The sequence below is a fragment of the Amphibalanus amphitrite genome, unplaced genomic scaffold, assembly GCF_019059575.1.
Source record: "Amphibalanus amphitrite isolate SeventyFive unplaced genomic scaffold, NRLGWU_Aamphi_draft 000880F_arrow, whole genome shotgun sequence".
In the NCBI taxonomy this organism is placed as follows: domain Eukaryota; kingdom Metazoa; phylum Arthropoda; class Thecostraca; order Balanomorpha; family Balanidae; genus Amphibalanus; species Amphibalanus amphitrite.
This window is the reverse complement of record NW_024882374.1, coordinates 166,741-187,104: the sequence shown is the minus strand read 5'-3', so window position 1 is coordinate 187,104 and position 20,364 is coordinate 166,741. Positions and strand designations below refer to the sequence as shown.

Genomic DNA, 20,364 nt, shown 5'->3' with positions numbered 1-20,364 from the left:
TAGTCCAAGTTTGAGATGTTTGACCTGACTTTGAATCAACCTATGACCTTACATCTAACTTTTAACCTTCCTGGCGGTGGTGAGGGGGCTTTTTTGCCCCCCTTTAGTTTTTTCGATATATCTCGAGAACCGCTGCGCCGATCGTCACCAAACTTTCAGTACCTTCCCGGGAGTAGCTAGCGCACATGGTGACCGACATATTTACCAAAGGCTATGATAGGTTGGCCGCTAATGACGTCAGAGTGACGTCATTTCTGCCATTTTCGACAAAAAAAGGTTTCCCGAGAAGAGCTGTCAGGCCTACAGCTTTAGAGATACATAAAAATGTTTCAACATAAAAGGTGTGAAATTAAAAGGGCTACAAAACTGTTATTTTGATTTTTCGAATTTTTGGATTTTGATCCTCAAAAATGAAAAATAGATTTTTTTTAAATATAATAGCCGAAAAATCCAAAAAGTTTTTTGAATTTCGAAAAAACGGAATATATGTGATAGTCCCTGCCGCGTTCTATCTACATACCAAATTTGAGATCAATATCTCTATTTTTGGCCAAGTTATAGCGAAAAAACTGTTCAAAATTGATTACGGCAAATTTTCAAACTCAATTTGTAGCAATTCTAAACCTCGTAGCGCAAAACAAAGACCACCTTGAGACTCCCCGTGACGAGCTGCATCGAATCAATACCCATTTTATGCAAAAATATAAACTTTGAAATTTTACCTTTTTTGACCTGACCTTAACCTGACCTCCACCCGAAAGTGACCTAAACCGTACCTGATGGTCTTATAACCAACACCATTGAGTTGGAAATAAAAAACTGGTCATAAAACATGCATCGCACAACTTTAGTAAAGTTGGGCTCATGTGGTGACCTTTGGTGACCTTTGGTGACCTGACCTGTGACCTGACCTGGTATGACCAGTGACCTCTAATAGCAACATATGTACTAGACAACTGACGCCTTATCGCTGATTTTCGACAAAATGCGTTTTACTCGGTGTTATAGAGCTTTCCCTAGAAGCCCCGTGAACGTTGAAACATTTTATCTTTGACCTGACCTGTGACGTCATCGGTGACCCCGAGGTCAATGAAATTTGGTTTCCTTCGACAAATTTGACAGGGCTATCGAAGCTGTTTGAATTTTCCGGATCCGTCCAGTAGTTTCGGAGATACGGGGGGGGGGAAATACCCCCCCCACCGCGCGGAAGGTGGCCAGGAGGCCTACCGCCTGCCGGGTTAACCCGCGCCCCAGTGGCGGTCTCAGCCAACTTCGCCCTAGTGGGGGGAGGGGGGGCATATGTTACCACCCACCTCTTACTTGAAAACTAAGAGGGCTAGGAAGACGCGGTAAAAAGCAGTCGATAGCACTCAATGCGTACGTTTGAAAGTATTTAGGTCATTTTTCATCTTAGAGCAATATTGGGGTCACTGGAGGTCATCAAATGTCAAAATTTGCCAAATGTCATTATATTTTTCAGAAAACATCTCAAGAACTAGAGCTAGAAAAACGCATGGAACAGCAATCGATAGCATTTGAACTCTTCTTTTGATAAGGTTATCATCAAAATTGACCTCAGGTCACCGGTTTAGCCTCCAGAGGGCAAAAACTCCAAAAATAGCTGTTTTTACAAAAAGTGTTTTTCGACAATAACACGCGCACTGCAGGGGGTTTGTTTTCAACCCCCCCTCCTCTGGTTTTTTCGCTGTAACTCAAAAACCAGTAACCAGTAACTTTGAAACTTTGTATAGCTGTTCATTAAACAATTTTACATCATTTTTGAAAAAAATTGTGTTAGGTCATGCAAGGTCAGGTCACCAGGTCACGATAAGTGACCTCACCTCATAAAAAGTTTGACGCTGTGCTACATCCACACCATTTGACTGAATGCTATGAAACTTTCAGAAACATATTAGGAGACCATAAGAAACATTTTGTATATTTCGAAATTTTTATTTCTGTGACCTTAGGTCAGGTCACTTGTTGGGGCCCGGCATGCAATTCAACGGTCACCAACGGTTTTTCTTCAATAACTTTTAATTGAACAGAGATAGAGACTCCGTTCGACGTTTATCGTGTTTGTCTCGTCAATGCGGATCGAATGATATGCAACATGACCTATTTCGGTCAGGTCATGACCTTGACCCGAGGTCAACTTTTGAACTTGACCTTTCGAGGTCATATTATATACCATGCGATGCGCCTTGACGAGCTAAGAACGATGGTGTGTGAATTATTTGTCTATCTCTTTGGGAAGAAAAGTTGTTGCAGAAAAAGCATTTCCGGAAAATTTGCAATATTGATCTGACATTACATGACCTCTATAGGCTGAACCGTTGACCTTAGGTCAAATCTGAGGACAGTATCGCAAAAGAGCGTTTCAACAGCTATCGAATGCTTTTTTTCGCAACTTTCTAGCTCTTCTAGTTCCAAAGATAAAGCGGGAAATATGGAGGGATGTCGAGATCGCTAAAAATCGCAACATTTTGAGTTTGGTGACCTCTGCTGACCTCGTTTTTGACCTGACCAAAAAATGATCTGAGTATTTTTTGTAGATCTCATCTCAATAAATCCAACGCCGTTTACCGCTTGTCGCTACGTTGCGCCGTTTTTGAGATCTCAGGGGGGTTGTTTTCAACCCCCGCCCTGCAGTTCGTGTTCGGCTCAGACCCGCTGCAGTGCGCGTGATAACTTTTGACTTAAAAAAGCCGCGACATTTCTATTGCCAGAATCGTGTTCCTCTCGCCGAGACGCGTCAAATGAACTATGATTTAACCTCGAAAGGTCAACTTGAAAATTTGACCTCAGGTCAAGGTCATGACCTGACCGGAAAAGCTCATGTTGCATGTCAGTCGATGCGTCTCAACAGGACAAACACAATGAGACCATCCCTAGCGTTCTATCTCTTTCCAATCGAGAGTTATTGGCAAAAATCTGTTTGTAGCCTCAAATGACCTCGGATGACCTTTCTAGAGGCTATCAGCAAAAATGACACCTTGGTCATCATGAGTGGACTAAATCATTGTGATTCTGAAATATTTGGACTGTTCCTATGCGTACACACGGATCTAGAGGCATTTTCATTTTTCTCTATTGACTTGTAATAGAAAGGTCACGCCTCTGACCTGACCTTAGGTCATGGATATAAGAAATACGAGATAAACAAATTGTAGGCGCCCATAACAGCATGCAATCCACCAAGTTTAAAACCTTTCTGACAAACACTGCAGGCTGGACATGATTGCGAACTTTTTTAGGCTTGGTCAGTTAACTTGACCTGGTGACCTGACCTGACATGACCTGGGGTCAAAAATTTCACACCTTGTCCAAAATTGATGTACCAAAAGATACCCCAAGCGGCGCGACGCTACGCGCCGCGGTTTTTTATTCAAACGAAAAAAACGCGACAGGGTGGTAACATATGCCCCCCCACACTGGGGCGAAGGTTAAGTGCTCATCCTAAGCGTCTCGTCGCATTCTTTCGTTTGCCTGCCTTGCGCGCTGCGCTGCGCCTTTTGGTTCTCGAATTATCGGCTAGGGGTATTTACCGCCCCCTCCCCCCCACCTCCCAGCAGCTGGTGGGTGGCGGAACACCCCAGCTACTTCCGGGAATAGGGATCACATTGGCAAATGATAAGTCCTTCCAAGTTTAGAATAAAGCGACGGCATAAAACGAATAGTTAAGGTGTCCAATTTGCTCTGGTATCCACTAGCTGGGCACTTACGGATCCAACTTGACCTCCGCTCTCTTGCACCTCTGGAGCCATCCAGTCCAGAGTGCCTTTCCAACTTGTCATGGCCTGAGTGCCCGATGTCAGCTCTTTGGATATACCAAAGTCGGTGAGCTTGGCCACGATGCCATCTTTCTCGTCCCGCACCAACAAGATGTTTTCGGGCTTGATATCCCGGTGCACTGGAAAAGAACATGTTTCTGTGTTACATAGGGAAGGGTGGAAGGACATCGCCACGATGTCCTCAGGCTTACATGCACTGACGACACTTGTGTTTTGTGACTGGCTGAGGGGGATTAGGAGATCGAAAATTGGGACAGGATCGGTGAGGAAGGCGACAGTCGCTGCCTGATCAAGACTCCTCAGCGGCGAGGGCGCCGTGAGCAGACAGATCTACCGATACTTCGACGCCTCGATAGCGAGGTTGGCCGAAGCCGACTGGCCGCACCCCTTGTATGGAAAGAGGCCCCTTTCCCCGGTCTCGATGGCGAAACACGGGAAAAGAGTTAAGCCCTCGGTTTTCGCTGGCGAAACACCGGTGGCCGCCCCCTCACACACCCCAACGAGGTGAGAAAAGCCGAGGTCCCCGGAAGTAGGACGTGTCACAGTCACAAGCGTTTGTGGCCTGCCGTAAGTCATCGCACTTCCGTAACTTCCGTCTCTCACTTTTCTCTCACAGTCACTGAGTTCAACCACTGGATATTTATTGTCACTTCTCACAATTCACTCCAGAATCCAGCTTCACTCCTCACCCCCACCAGACAGCGTTACACCCACACACAGACAGACTAAACCCGCCTACGGCTCACCCGCCCGAGATCAGCTCGCTGGTGCCCCGCGGCGCGGGACACCAGCGACCAATCAGCGCGCTCCCCGCGCATGACCTCACCAGGTCAGACACGCCTCGGGCGCCACGTGGCCGCAGCGGCCGGCTCGGCAGCTACACGGGCCGGCCGGCGACTCGGCGGGTACCGCTCAGCAGCGGTCAGTGACAACAGTGGGGTCAATTTGAACATGTTTTTACGCCTTCTCCGTCGTACCAAATTACAGCTCAATCCTGGATGAAGGAAAACTGTTTCAGTAGCGCAAATGTCACTTGCTTGCAACATGCAAGCCTCATTTTTGGACGAGCCGAGCATACCTCGAAAATAGCATACCTAGCCTCACTTCTACACCAAGTCACGGTGTGTTCAAACTGCCCAACCGTGGGGTAATTTGAACATACTGCCTTAACCCGCGCCCCACTGGGAGGCTATTTATAGCCCCCCCTCCCGTTTTTCTGCAATAACTTCCAAACCGCTTGACGTATCAACGCAAAACTTTCAGTACCTTCGGCTAAATCAATTCGACACCTTGTGTCAAAATTTGAGCTTCGTACCTACCATAGGTCGGCCGGAAATGACGTTAGAGTGACGTCATGTTCGGCCGATTTCGACGCAAAACATTGAACCACGGCAATCGCTCCCAAGAGCTCAGTTTTTAAGCTAGATCCAATTTCTTTGCATAAGAGGACTTAGGATAGAGTGCGCTATCAAACTGCTATCTCGAATTTTCGAAATTTTGAAAATTTCGAAAATTTAATATAATAAAATTCAAAATTTATGTTTTTACATTTTTCCAAAACATTTTGTATTTTCGAAAAACCGGAATATTTGTGATAGAACGCATTATTATGACTAACTCTAGCAAGTTTAAGCTAAACATCTTCAAAAATGGCCAAGTTATACGCATTATTGCAAAAAATTCACAATTATTAATTTTTCAAATCAATTTTTCAGCACGTATTTGACATCGTACGCCAATATAAATAGCACCATCGTGTTCCTGAGTTTAACCCGCGCCCCGTAGGGCTACCGGCGGACCCTACCACCCGTAGGGGGGGGCCGTTTCGGCCCCCCCCTAATATCTCGGAAAGTTACCGGCCGATTTTCAAAATTCAAACGGCGTTTGATAGCCCTACCCGGGAACTACCTTGTGACCAAATTTCATTGACCTAGGTCAAACCGATGACGTCACAGGTCAGGTCAAAGGTCAGATTTTCACCGTTCACAGGCAATTCAAGAAATGTGCTGTGAAATCGAGTAAATTGGTAATTTATTGAAAACCATCGATGGTATATTGTTCGTCAAACACGTACTTTGCTATCTGAGGTCACTGATACCAGGTCAGGTCACAGCGAGGTCAGGTCACCGGGGGTCACAATATGAATGTGTCGTGTGATACATGTTTTATGGTCCATTTTACATGACAAATGCGATTATGTGGGTTAGGCAGCCTTTGGGGCCAGCCTAGGTCACGTTTTGGTGAAGGTCAGGTCAAGGTCAGGTCAAATTAGGTCAAATTTCAAAGTTGATATTTTTGCATAAAATGGGTATCCATTCGATGCAGCTCGTCACGGGGAGTCTAATGGTGGTCTTTGTTTTGCTCTACGAGTTCTAGAATTGCCAAAAATTGAGTTTGAAAATTTGACGTCATCATTTTTGAACAGTTTTTTCGCTATAACTTGGCCAAAAAACGAGGTATCGATCTGAAATTTGGTATGTAGATAGAAGACGGTAGGCACTATCACATATATTCCGGTTTTTTCGAAACTGAAAAAACTTTTTGGATTTTTTGGCTAATATATCCAAAAAAATGCTTTTTTGATTTTTGGGGATCAAAACTCAAAAATTTCAAAAATCCGAGATAGCAGTTTTGTAGCCCTGTCAATTCTACACCTTTTATGTCTTGATCATTTTTCTGTATCTTCAAAGCTGTAGGCCTGACAGGTCTTCTCGCGAAGGTCTTTTTTCGGTCGAAAATGACAGAACATGACGTCACTCTGACGTCATTTGTGGCCAACCTATCACAGCCTCTGAAAAAATTTTTGGTCACAATGTGTAAAATTGATGCCCGGAGGGGTCCTGAAAGTTTGGTGGCGATATCTCCAGCCGTTTAGGAGATATCGACCGAAAAGGACAGGGGGGGGGCCGTTTCGGCCCCCCCCTACGGGGCGCGGGTTAAACTGCATCCAATAGACACCTTTTTGTTGAAAATTTTAACTTCAAAATTTGACCTTTTTTGACCTGAAAGTGACCTGACCTAAGCTAAATTTGACTCAAAATGACCTCGAATGACACAGACGACATCAAATTCGAAATTTTTGGCCTAAATGGACCATAAAACATGTGTCACGTGACCGACGCATGATATAATATTTTCGTGACCTGTGATGACTTGACCTTGACCTGAAAATCAAAGTACAAGTTTGGTACCCTCAGGGTATCTAGAGCATCTGTTCACGAGTGTGTGAACCAAAAAGGAGCCTGATCTGACTTGTAAGGCGGCGGCCAGAGCCCAAAACGTGAGCAAGCCAAAATGCTAATAACTTTTATTTGACCTAACCTGTGACGTCATCGGTGACCTAGAGGTCAATGAAATTAGGTTTAATAAGACAGTTTTTCCGGGGCTATCAGACGCCGTTTGAATTTTGACGATCGGCCCAGTCGTTTCGGAGTTAGGAGGGGGGCTATGAATAGTCCCCCCCCCCCCAGTAGGGCGTGTTATACGCAGACCCCAGTGGGGCGCGGGTTAAAATGCCATAAAAACGAAAACCTCGCCAGCACCGATGTTGTTTGATCCATGAGCAAATAGGCAGAACAATTTAAAACATACCTTCATTTGAAAAATCAACAAAACAACAAAAATAACAGTTGCAGAGTATCAACATCTGCACGCTGCACACCGGTCAGTTGACAGAAGTCGCCTCTCTTCAATTAACCCGCGCCCCACTGGGGGGGGGGGCTATTTATAGCCCCCCCTCCCGTTTTTCTGCAATAACTTCCAAACCGCTTGACGAATCGACGCCAAACTTTCAGTACCTTCGGCTGCATCAATTTGACACCTTGTGTCAAAATTTGAACTTCGTAGCTACCATAGGTCGGCCGGAAATGACGTCAGAGTGACGTCATGTTCGTCCGAATTCGACGCAAAACATTGAACCACGGCAATCGCTCCCAAGAGCTCAGTTTTTAAGCTAGATCCAATTTCTTTGCATGAAAGAACTTAGAATTGACCGCGCTAACAAACTGCTATCTCGGATTTTCAAAATTTTGAAAATTTCGAAAATTTTATATAATAATATTCAAAATTTATATTTTTATATTTTTTTCAAAAAGTTTTTTACTTTTCGAAAAAACCGGAATATATGTGACAGAACGCATGATAATGACTAACTCTAGCAAGTTTTAGCTAAATATCTTCAAAAATGGCCAAGTTATACGCATTATTGCAAAAAATTCACAATTATTAATTTTTCAAATCAATTTTTCAGTACGTATTTGGCATCGTACACCAATATAAATGGCACCATCGTGTTCCTGAGCTCAAACTGCATCCAATAGACACCTTTTTTGTTGAAAAATTTCAACTTCAAAATTTGACCTTTTTTGACCTGAAAGTGACCTGACCTAAGCTAATTTCGACTCAAAATGACCTTGAATGACACAGACGACATCAAATTCGAAATTTATGGCCTAAATGGACCATAAAACATGTGTCACGTGACCGACGCATGATATAATATTTTCGTGACCTGTGATGACCTGACCCTGACCTGAAAATCAAAGTACAAGTTTGGTACCCTAAAGGTATTTAGAGCATCTGTTCACGAGTGTGGAAACCAAAAATGAGCCTGATCTGACTTGTAAGACGGCGGCCAGAGCCCAAAATGTGAACAAGCCAAAGTGCTAATAATTTTTACTTTGACCTGACCTGTGACGTCATCGGTGACCTCGAGGTCAATGAAATTAGGTTTCGCTCGACAGTTTTTCCGGGGCTATCAGACGCCGTTTGAATTTTGACGATCGGCCCAGTAGTTTCGGAGTTAGGAGGGGGGGCTATGAATAGCCCCCCCCCCCAGTAGGGCGTGTTATACACAGACCCCAGTGGGGCGCGGGTTAACAGAACGCCTATCATTTCATGCACTTTCTGAGTAGTTCCCTCAGATTTGACTTAGCGTCAACGATTTTGCCGACAGGGGGCAAAAACTGCCAAAATAACCGATTTTTAAAGTTTTTTTTTCTGCAATAACTTTTGGTTCAAGCCTTGCACGAGCTTCATTTTACCGGCATCGTGTTCCTCTCGTCAAGACGCATCGACTAAAGTATAACTTGACCTTGAAAGGTCAACTTGAATATTTGACCTCAGTTCAAGGTCATAGCCTGACCGGAAAGGGTCATGTTGCATATCAGTCGATCTGTATCGTTGAGCTGAACACATCCAAGGCGTTTTCATCGCTCGCTTGCTTATGTCAAAAGGTATTCGCGAAAAAAAAAAAACTGTTAGATATCATTCGTGACCTGCGATGACCTCAGGGGCATAGGGAGAGTGACCCAATTACGCACACGTAAGGTTCAAATCGCAATTGCTGCGAAATGGCTGCGCCGATAGGGTTGTAATCACGCCAGTACGTTAGGCAATCAATTGTCTCTATAATCCCAGAAACGGGACTATGCTGGCGGATTTCAGTGTGGCTATGGTGACTGTTTTAAAATAGGTCTGCATTTGTGCGTTATTGGGAACAGGCTTCCTAAAAACGCACAGCAAGAGCCCTTTATTGCGCACATTTTTCAATATGTATGCAGCGATACGGCGTGCACTAAAATATTAACTTGTCATTGCACCTTCAGTCATTAACGTCTTAACCCGCGCATGACTGGGGTATTTTCCATAAAGCGAGTTACGGGGGGGGGGGGCTCTCCAGAGCCCCCCTCCTATCTCCGAAACTACTGGGCCGATCGTCAAAATTCAAACGGCGTATGATAGCCCTGGAAAAACTGTCGAGCGAAACCTATTTTCATTGACCTCGAGGTCACCGATGACGTCACAGGTCAGGTCAAAGTAAAAATTATCGACATTTTTGCTAGCTCACAATTTAGGCTCTGACCGCCGGACCGCCGGTCCGATCAGGCTCATTTTTGGTTTACGCACTACTTGACGGATGCCTTAGACACCCTGAGGGTACCGAACTTTTACTTCGAATTTTTAAGGTCAAGGCCAGGTCATCCTAGGTCACGAAAATTGTATATCATGTATCGGTCACGTGACGCATGTTTTATGGTCCATTTTACTCGTATATTTCGAAAATAGTGTCGTGTCATTTGAGGTCATTGTCAGCTGAATTATCGAAGGTCAGGTCACTTTCAGGTCAGAAAAGGATGAAATTTTTCAACAAAAAAGGTGCCTATCAGATGCAGTTTGAGCTCAGGACCACGATAGTGCCATTTGTATTGCTGTACGACGTCAAACACGTACTGAAAAAATGGATTTGAAAAACATAAAATTGTAAAATTTTGACAATAATGCGAATAACTTGGCTATTTTTGAAGATTTCGGGATAAAACTTGCAAATGTAGTTCATCATTGTGTGCTCTATGAAATATATTCCGGGAATTGCGAAAAGTCAAAAACTTTTTGAAAAAATCAAAAAAATATATTTTTGTAATTGTAAATACATATTTTTCTAAATTTTCAAAATTTTGAAAATTGGAGATTGCAGTTTGATAGTTACGTGTATTTGTAGTCCACTCATGCGAAGAAAATGGATCTAGCTTCAAAACTGAGCTCTTGAGAGCGTTTGCCGTAATTCGGTATTTTGCATGAAAATCAGCCGACATGACGTCACTCTGACGTCATTTCCGGCCAAACTATAGTAGCTAGAAAGTTGAAATTTCAACACAAAGTGTCAAATGGATGCTTCTGAGGGTACCGCAAGTTTCGTGTTGATCCGTCAAACGGTTTAGAAGATATTGCTGAAAACGGGAGGGGGTTCTGTAGAGCCCCCCCCCCCAGTCATGCGCGGGTTAACTCAGTCCAGTGGCGCGGGAACCGGGGGGCTAGCGGGGGCTGAGCCCCTCCAACTTTTCGGTTGGGGGGGCTCATAATGTATTTGAGTCCCCCAGCTGGAGGAATCGAAATCGGAAATCTACCAACATAATTTCATAGATTCATACATAGGCGCGGGGGAGGGGCAGTGGGGGAAGCTTGCCCCCACAGCTCTGGGGCCCCTGGGGGCGGTGCCCCACAACTTTTCATGAGGTCAGGAACCGTTGGGGCAGCTTGTCCTCTCCAAATTAGGGGTTGTGGGTCACAAAGGAAGAAAGCGTGCAAGTGAAAAATCCACCTGTTTCACTGGCTCGGCAACTCATTTGGCAGATTAAAACCTTTATTCCAGGTTGCCAAAACGGTAGTTTCTTCACTCAGCTGAGACGGAACTCCTGACTTTTTTTGCATATATTTTCGTTTTTTTTTTTTTTTTGTTAAATAGGCCAAGGACTGAAAAATAAGTGGCCTGAAACCGGTGAGAAAACTAGATTTGGGGGTACCCTAGGTTGATCTCTAATTATGGTTCAGCCCGTCCAGTCTGGAAGAAGTTCCCGCGCCACTGTAACTCACTCATGGTTAACCTTCGCCCCAGTGCACAGTGGGGATTTTTCCGATCTAGCACGTCTTTATTCGTAGAGGGCAAACCATAGGTAGTATTGTAGCCAGATTGTGCACCGATGCTGGCTGGTGTGTTCTGGTGAGAATGTTACCTGTAAATGTGCATAATCAACATAGTATAGGGGGTTCAATTGGACCCCCGGCTCAGCCGTTTGGCCCCTGATCAAGCTAGAGCTTCGCGGAAAAATCAAGCGTGCTGCCTATGACGAGATGAAGCCGAATATATCCAATATCAAAGTCCAAGGTCATTAGTTGACTTTCCAAGTCAGTTTAATGACCCAACTAAAGTGGGAAATCAAGAACTCTTGAAACTTCGTAAAGGTAGGGTGTTACGGGGTATTTTGGGGTGCTTATGACGAATTTCATGTTAGTTTTGATCACAGACGATGTCTTTATGCATTTAGGCCAGGTCGGGTCAGGTCAGGTCAGATCAACCAGTAGGCGTCCTGCCGGCCATCCATAGTAGGTGTCACCTACTACTGACAGCTTCGTAACATGGTACGAAGGCACCAGAACTACTTTGTAAATATTCAAATGGTTGCTAGATTCGAAATCAGCACCAAAAACTACCCTAGCAACAAGTTAAACTCGAAAAAGTGAACCAAGGTCATCAAAGGTCAATGACCTTGACTTGACCTTCACGTGACCTTGACACCCACCATAATGCATGGCACCAACATCATTTCACATATTTAAACGTTTAAAACCACAGAAAGACTAGAAACCGCGGATAATGTGAGCTAGCATACGCCGAATCGCGATTCCGGCCAAACATGGTCTCGAGAAATATGCCACAGGTCAAAGGTTAGTTGGGTCAGAGTCATGAAATTTTTAGGTTAGATGTAAAATTGATTATCTCGAGGGCACCGAAAGTTTCGTCGCGATCGGCCGCTTTTTGCGCGAGTAATTTGCGGAAAACCATGGGGTTTTATCCGACCCTTTCCCCCTCCCCCTCCCCACAAGTGCGAGGGTTAATAAGATTACGGTGTGTATAATTTACGCTTGTCATCCTATTCCTAATGAATGTGTCTCAGGCAGGGTTGTATACCAATCAAGTCGATTGAATTGATTGATTTGTTTCAACGCGTATTTTGAGTTGATTGGATTGAGTCGATTGACTTTTCCAGATGACTGGTTGACTGACTCGTTTGACTTTAGCGACTGGTTGACTGATTTGTTTCCCGAAAATTAGAGTGACTCATATGATTGAGTCGATTGAATGGAAAGTTCAAATGTTTTAGTTGACGAAAAATAATGACACCAATTGATGACATCAAAGATCACAAAAATACACTGAAAACTGCTTGTCATCACAACTGCAATATGGGGTACATGGCCAAATAAAGAACAGGGCCTTAACATGAACAGCCAACTTTGACTTTCAACTGCAATAACTGCTCCAATCCTGGTGATAGAACTTTTTTTCCAACATTTATTGACAATCCATACAAATATGACACAGGTGTATAATAATTGAGGGCTCTCAAGCCCAACAAGGACAGTCGCTGTCGTGGCTTCTGACACGAAACAGCCGGTTTCCCGTCTATGCTAACGAGCGCCCCAGGTTGAGACGTTTAAACCCGCAAACGCCCGATATGCACCGACACAATAGGGCTTTCAAAACCCCCACAACGTGCGAGTAATATTTGGCAAGCGTACACGCTGGCATACAATGCTGGCAATATACACAAATCGGACGCCACATTTCAACTGCATTTTAAAGGTAGTGTGCCACCTTTGAAAGATTTCCCGTTTTATTTTTCCTAGGATAAGAAGCTTCTGTTTTTACCTAATATCGCAAAAAAAAAATCAAAAATGGGCCTGGAATAGTGCCTTTTTCGCCTAAAAGTTTATCGGTTTTTAGATATGTATAACAACTGTAGTGGGCTCACCTGCAAACAGGCGTCGGGCAACAATCGCGAATGCGGCGCACTTGTGACAATAAGCAAAGGTCATTATAGTGTTACGACCATACGACGTACGGGAATGAGTTATCAGCTGTCTAATCGTAGACAACACAATGTCGAGCCTTAAACTGTAAGCCCGTATTGGTATTGTTTCTTTTATTTGGCTGTCGAACATTATTTATGGTTTGAAATATGATTTTATGTAAAATAATTGATATGAAAAAGCTGTCTTATAAGTTATGACCCCATTTCACCACACGCAAGTGGCAGAAATGACAATGATCAGCTGACGCATTTTTCTTGGCCGAAGTCAGAGCGCGCGGCCCGACGCACCACGCGTATTTGGAAATTCCGACCTCGACGAGCATCAGAAGCCACCTAACAGGCGTGTTCGAAACCGCAGGAGATGATGATGAACGGGTTTATCGAAACTTGATTGGATGAGCATATCGGTAATAGCGATTTCAGTGTGTGCATTTATTGTTCATAGTGGTGTGAAATGTGGTTGGGGTACGACCGACAACCCGTCGGGGCGAATTTCGCACTGGGGTACTCAAAATTTGAAGAATTTAAGACGTTTCCATGAGTTTTGAAGGTATGGATAAGTTCTAAAAATCCGGTTCTCCTTATCTGGGCCATTAACTCCATACGGTCCAAGAAAGCTGGCACACTACCTTTAACTATAGGCGGCGGCCGAGCTATAAAAATAGAGCTCGCCACCACCACGCGACGTGGTGTGGCCCGCCTGGTCAAGCCGCCCCGGTGTCTTTTCATGGACTAAAGAAACGCGGCGGGCCATCAGCCACCGCCCGCGCCGCCCGGCGAAGGGGTATCGCGGGCGGCGCCCCCTATCCACCGGCCGGGCGTGCGAGCCGTCGACTTGTAGGGCCGGCGCCCCGCACGCCCGGCCGGCCGACCGGCCCCAGTCGAAGAGGCCGGTCCCGGGTTGGCCCGGATGGGTCTTGGGAGCGGTGGCTGATTTTTTTTATTAACAGACACAACTGGTGATAGAACTTGGTGATAGAACTTCTAACTGGTGAATGGTGATAGAACTTGGCGATGCACCTACCTACCTTTCTGCACTCAGCAGGAAACGTTTTTTTTTTTTTAAATCCATTAATCCAGATGATAAAGTGCAAGGCCCTATATGCTAATAAAGTGTGATTAATTAATAATTCACATCTCCACATCTCCTCAGAAACAACCCACTGAACTCTATAAATATATGAAACCCCTACAAAAATAACTGAAACAAAAGCGCCGTTTTCGTCTCGCTAATTACGTTTACGTATTAATAGCTAATTTGCTGCATTGTTTAATTTGCAGCAGAACGTTTGTTGGTTTCATTTTCCTTAAAATATTTTACCGAATATTATTAAGTGGTTTTATTTCAAACGAAATAATAATTAAAACGAAATTGGTGTTGTACAACCGATTTATTTCATGATGAATGATGATCTACCATACTACATGATAATCAATGACGTCATCTTACCAAAAAATCAAAAGACGTAGAATAAGGATTTATAAAAGCTTAGCATACTTATTGGCAAAACGTTTTCTCGCACAGTGCCGTTTTCGCGTTTTAACCCTCGCATGTGTAGGGGGGGGGTCGGATGGACCCCCCCCATGGTTTTTCGCGAAAAACTCGCGTAAAAAGCGGCCGATTGCGACGAAACTTTCAGTACCCTCGCATTGATCAATTTGACACCTACCCTGAAAATTTCATGACCCTGACCCAAATGACCTTTGACCTGTGACCTCTTTTCCGAGACCATGTTTGGCCGGAATCGCGATTTCGCGTATGTCGGCTCGCACTAGCCGCGTGTTTGCAAGCTTTTCGTGGTTTCAAACGTTCAAACATGTGATTTGATGTTACTCCCGTGTGTGTCAAGGTCACCTGAAGGTCAGGTCAGGTCATTGACCTTTGGTGACCTCGGGTGACCTCGGGTCACTTTTTCGAGTTTTACATGTTTCTAGGCTAGTTTTTGGAGCTGAATTCGAATTTAGCAACCATTTGAACATTTACGAAGTAGTTTTGGTGACTTCGTAACATGTTACGAAGCTGTCAGAGGCGGTTGACACGTAATACGAATACCCGTCACGACGCCTACTGGTTGGCCTGACCTGACCTGACCCGACCTGGTCTAAATGCTTCAAGACATCATCTGTGATCAAAACTAACACGATATTCGTGATCAGCATCCCGAAAAACCCCTTAGCAGCCACACTTTACGACTTTCTAACAGGTCCCGATTTTCCCGACTTTGGGTCATTGACCTGACCTGGAAGGTCAACCAATGACCTAGGACCTTAAAATTGGGTACCATCGGCTTCCTCTCGTCACGGGCAACACGCTCGTTTTTTCCGCGAAGCTCTAGCTCGATCAGGGGCCAAACGGCAAGGGGGGGGGGGTCCAACCGACCCCCCCCCCCTACACATTAGAAGCTGGCAAACGCCGCACACATGCGAGGGTTAATTTTCCTTGTTCCCACTTCCTTTGTCCTTAACTTATCCTGTGGTTCCAGAACCCTGTCCTCTCCATTTCCTTTTGAATATATTTTTAATCCTCATCCCCATCCCCCAGTCCTAACAGTTTCAAATTGTATTGCAATAAAATGTTTTGAATTCTTCACATAGGTACCCAGCATTGACATGCCAGTTGCCACGTCCAGAGTCGTGGACCGCCAAATACTTCAAATCTCTTCCTTCTTAATCTGACAACATCCCACGTCTCAAATGCACATTGTGTGGAAAGATTTTTCAGGCTGCCCGTCAGTCTCTGTCTAACTGAAACCGTCACATGCAGGTAAGATATTTATTTCTATTTCCCTATGGTTAATATGGTATTGATGCATACTATCCATTAAAATAGACATGGTGTAGGGTAAATGGCCAAATCACGAACACTGCCAAAATCCGAGCACCCAACTTTGAACTGCAATATCTGACATTTAGTGTAAATGGAGTTGGAATATGGCCAAAATTAAATTGACAACTTTTAGGTGAAAGGTGGTGATTTGGGTTTTAACCCGCGCCCCACTGGGGTCTGCGTATAACACGCCCTACTGGGGGGGGGGGGGGCTATTCATAGCCCCCCCTCCTAACTCCGAAACTACTGGGCCGATCGTCAAAATTCAAACGGCGTCTGATAGCCCCGGAAAAACTGTCGAACGAAACCTAATTTCATTGACCTCGAGGTCACCGATGACGTCACAGGTCAGGTCAAAGTAAAAAATATTAGCATTTTGGCTTGTTCACGTTTTGGGCTCTGGCCGCCGTCTTACAAGTCAGATCAGGCTCATTTTTGGATCACACACTCGGGAACAGATGCTCTAATTACCCTGAGGGTACCAAACTTGTACTTTGATTTTCAGGTCAAGGTCAGGTCATCACAGGTCACGAAAATATTATATCATGCGTCGGTCACGTGACACATGTTTTATGGTCCATTTAGGTCAGAGATTTCGAATGTGATGTCGTCTGTGTCATTCGAGGTCATTTTGAGTCGAATTTAGCTTAGGTCAGGTCACTTTCAGGTCAAAAAAGGTCAAATTTTGAGGTTTAAATTTTTCAACAAAAAAGGTGTCTATTGGATGCAGTTTGAGCTCAGGAACACGATGGTGCTATTTATATTGGCGTACAATGTCAAATACGTGCTGAAAAATTGATTTGAAAAATTAATAATTGTGAATTTTTTGCAATAATGCGTAAAACTTGGCCATTTTTGAAGATATTTAGCTAAAACTTGCTAGAGTTAGTCATAATAATGCGTTCTATCACATATATTCCGGTTTTTCCGAAAAGTCCAAAGTTTTTTGAAAAAAACGTAAAAATGTAAATTTTGAATTTTATTTCATAACATTTTCGAAATTTTCAAAAATTTGAAAATCCGAGATAGCAGTTTGATAGCGCAGTCTATTCTGAGTCTTCCCATGCAAAGAAATTGGATCTAGTTTAAAAACTGAGCCCTTGGGAGCGATTGCCGTGGTTCAATGTTTTGCGTCGAAATCGGCCGAACATGACGTCACTCTGACGTCATTTCCGGCCGACCTATGGTAGCTACGAAGTTCAAATTTTGACACAAGGTGTCAAATTGATGCAGCCTAAGGTACTGAAAGTTTGGCGTCGATACGTCAAGCGTTGTGGAAGTTATTGCCGAAAAACGGGAGGGGGGCTATAAATAGCCCCCCCCCCCCCTCAGTGGGGCGCGGGTTAAGGGGCGAGTCAACTACTGGGTTATTTTGCACCCATTAAATGAAACTTCTGCTCCAATTCTACCCATTGAACCTCAATATCATGATCCACCTGTCCATCACTAGGTATCCTTCCTAATTACATAGAAACTTTGAATGGCATGGCAATTTGTAATTTTAGATGACAATATTTTTATGTTTCTTCTGTAGGTAGGTAGGTAGGTAGGTACATCAGACTGCTATGGACACTTTTCCAAGTTGGTGGGGCAAAAAACCTAATGTATGTCTTGGTTTGAGTCGTTTGATTGAGGTGATTGATTCCTTTCATTGTCGCGTTTGAGTCGTTTGAATCAATTCCCGAAAACTGCTCTGACTTGATTGATTTGATTGGTTTCCCAAATTTGTCGTGATTGAATTGATTGTTATTGATTGAGTCGTATACAACCCTGGTCTCAGGAAATATGCATCATATGAATCACGAAGTAAAATTATTCGCCTATGTTCGGAACATAGGTACCTATATCGTGCTATTTGCCCTAGCGCTCCTAGAGTGGGGTATTAAGATACTCTAATGTGAATATTCCGTGTTCAGGCAAGTTCCGGCAGCCAAACTAGGCGTTGTCTTGTGCAGGAAAAAGTGGCGAATTCGATAGGATATGTTTCGGAGTTGAAAAGTATGGAAAACATTGTTGATTTCCTACATTTATTTAGAATACCATTCCTTCAATATGGTGTCTGTAAGGGTTTTTTTTGTAAATGTCATTTTTTATGACCTGAGTAAGGTTGTGGCATACTTTCTGTTTGCCATTCCATTCCTAATAAAGGTGCCTTTCAGAAGATATGCAACTTTAAGACCTCGCAAGAATAAAACCAAGAGGACAGGACAATGAAATTTAGCTATACTTTCGGGCCTTACTGAGCCCATTGAGTAATCACGCATGAGTGTGAACTTTGGGCGCATTTTTTCTATTATTGCCGAGGACATACAGATAAAACAATGCCATTTATGAAAAATTCAGACATTTCTTAGCCCCACTAACACAAAAGATAAACAAAAATCCAAAAAAGATTTTTGGAATTAATACGCGCCAGATCGGAAAAATCCCCACTGTGCAGTGGGGGAGGCATATCCCTCACACCGACGGGGGGGGCGGATATCCGCCCCCCCCCCTGAGGTTTTTCGCGAATAGCGGGAAAACCGCGGCGCTTAGCGCCGCGAAATTTGGTATGACAATAACCTCATCAATTTTACACATGGTGTGCAAGTTTGAACCTCCTACCTTTTAAGGTCAGGTCACCAGGTCACTTTGAATGACCCAACCTCAAGTCACTTTTTTGCAACTTTGTCACCGTGCCAGAGCTACAGTAGATGTTGGAGGCCTTTGAAAGTCGCAGGATATTATTAGGTCATTAGTAGCTACATATTTTTTATCTCGGAATTTTGATATCGGTGCCCTAAGGTCAGGTCAATTTCGCGACCTCCCCATTATAAGTCAATGGGGGAAAAATCAACTCCCTGTTTTTACCATTAAAACGGGTCGGAATGGCCCCATATACCATACATGACTTCATATACGATCAACCTTCACTACCTTGAGGTCTGTTTTGCTGTTGGGCAGCTGTGAGGTCATGTGACGTCATCAAAGGTCACCAAAGGTTTTTTGCCAATAACTCCGTACAGGAACAAGATACAGACGCGTGGATGGTCTCATTGTGTTCAGCTCGTCAAGACGCATCGAATGATATACATGATGACCTCGAGGTCACGTGACCTGAGGTCAACCTTTGACCTTGACCTTTCGAGGTCAACATATATATCATTCGATGCGGATTGACGAGAGGATCACGATGATGCCCTTAGTTTGTTCCTATCTTGACTAATTCGAAAGTTATTCGAGAAAAACTCTCTCCATATCTAGCGTCGCCATTTTGACTTTTTCGACCCCTGTGACGTCATCTTTGACCTGACCTGAAAATGACCTGTGTAAAAATTGTAGATCTTGGCCGTGCGTATCCGATGCCGTTTACCGCTTGTCGCTATCTTGCTTCGTTCTCGAGATCTCAGGGGGGGGGCGGTCATCCGCCCCCCCCCCCGTCGGTGCGAAGTTGGCCCAGACCCCCTTCGGTGCGCGGGATATATTACCACCCTGTCGCGTTTTTTGCGTGTGAATAAAAAACCACGGCGCGTAGCGCCGCGCCACTTGGAGTAGCTTTCTGCACATCAATTTTGGACAATGTGTGAAATTTTGACCCCAGGTCATGTCAGGTCAGGTCACCAGTTAACCCGGCAGTTGCTGGGGTATTTCACCACCCACCGTTTGCTGGGGGGGGGGGCGTTTAACGCCCCCAGCCGATAACTCGAGAACAAATAGGTAGGCGCAGCGAAACGCACGAGGCGGCAAACGAAAGAGCGCGACGAGACGCTTCAGATGAGTACTTTAAAGTTGAATTTTGAGGTCACAGGTCGGGTCAAGGTCAGGTCAAACACCTGAAATCGGGCTTTCAGTAGCATGGACTTCAGGACTTCGCAATGAGCGTCTATCGCCATAAACTCTGTCAAAACGGTGCACAATCCATCTTATAAGGCCTACAAGAGTGTCAGCTCCATGTAGGGGTCAGTCAAGCATAGGTCAGGGTCAAGGTCAGGTCAACCGGGTAGGCACATATCCCCGAAAATCAAAACTGATATTCGCAGCCTGTGACACATGTTTTATAGGTAATTTGGGGCGTAGAACACGATGGTGACATTCATTTTATCATATATCAATATGTACGTGTTTGGCTCAAAAAGTTCAATTTAATAAATTCATGTATCATGGTCGTGAAGTAGTCACGAAAAATTGTCAAGATTCAGTTCAAGATTATGGAAAATGCGGAACAATAATCAATAATCGAAGATAGCCATTTGATTGATCATGGTATTGGCAGTCTAATGGCGTTTACGGCATGTCTGTATGTCTATTCTGTGATTTTATATGATTTTTTGAACAAATGCCGTTTTTGGTCGAAAACTCAGAAATCATGACGTCACTAAAACCTCGATATCTC

General features: G+C 44.2%; 1 protein-coding gene across 1 annotated transcript in view; it reads right to left on the bottom strand.

Moving 5' to 3' along the window:
- The window catches only part of LOC122367599 (serine/threonine-protein kinase/endoribonuclease IRE1-like), a 159,757-nt gene that overhangs the window by 96,063 nt on the left and 43,330 nt on the right, over positions 1-20,364 (bottom strand). Inside the window, exon 3 of the mRNA XM_043340861.1 lies at positions 3,726-3,913. Within this exon, the coding sequence (XP_043196796.1) occupies positions 3,726-3,913 (188 nt within the window). The remainder of the gene's footprint in view (positions 1-3,725; positions 3,914-20,364) is intronic.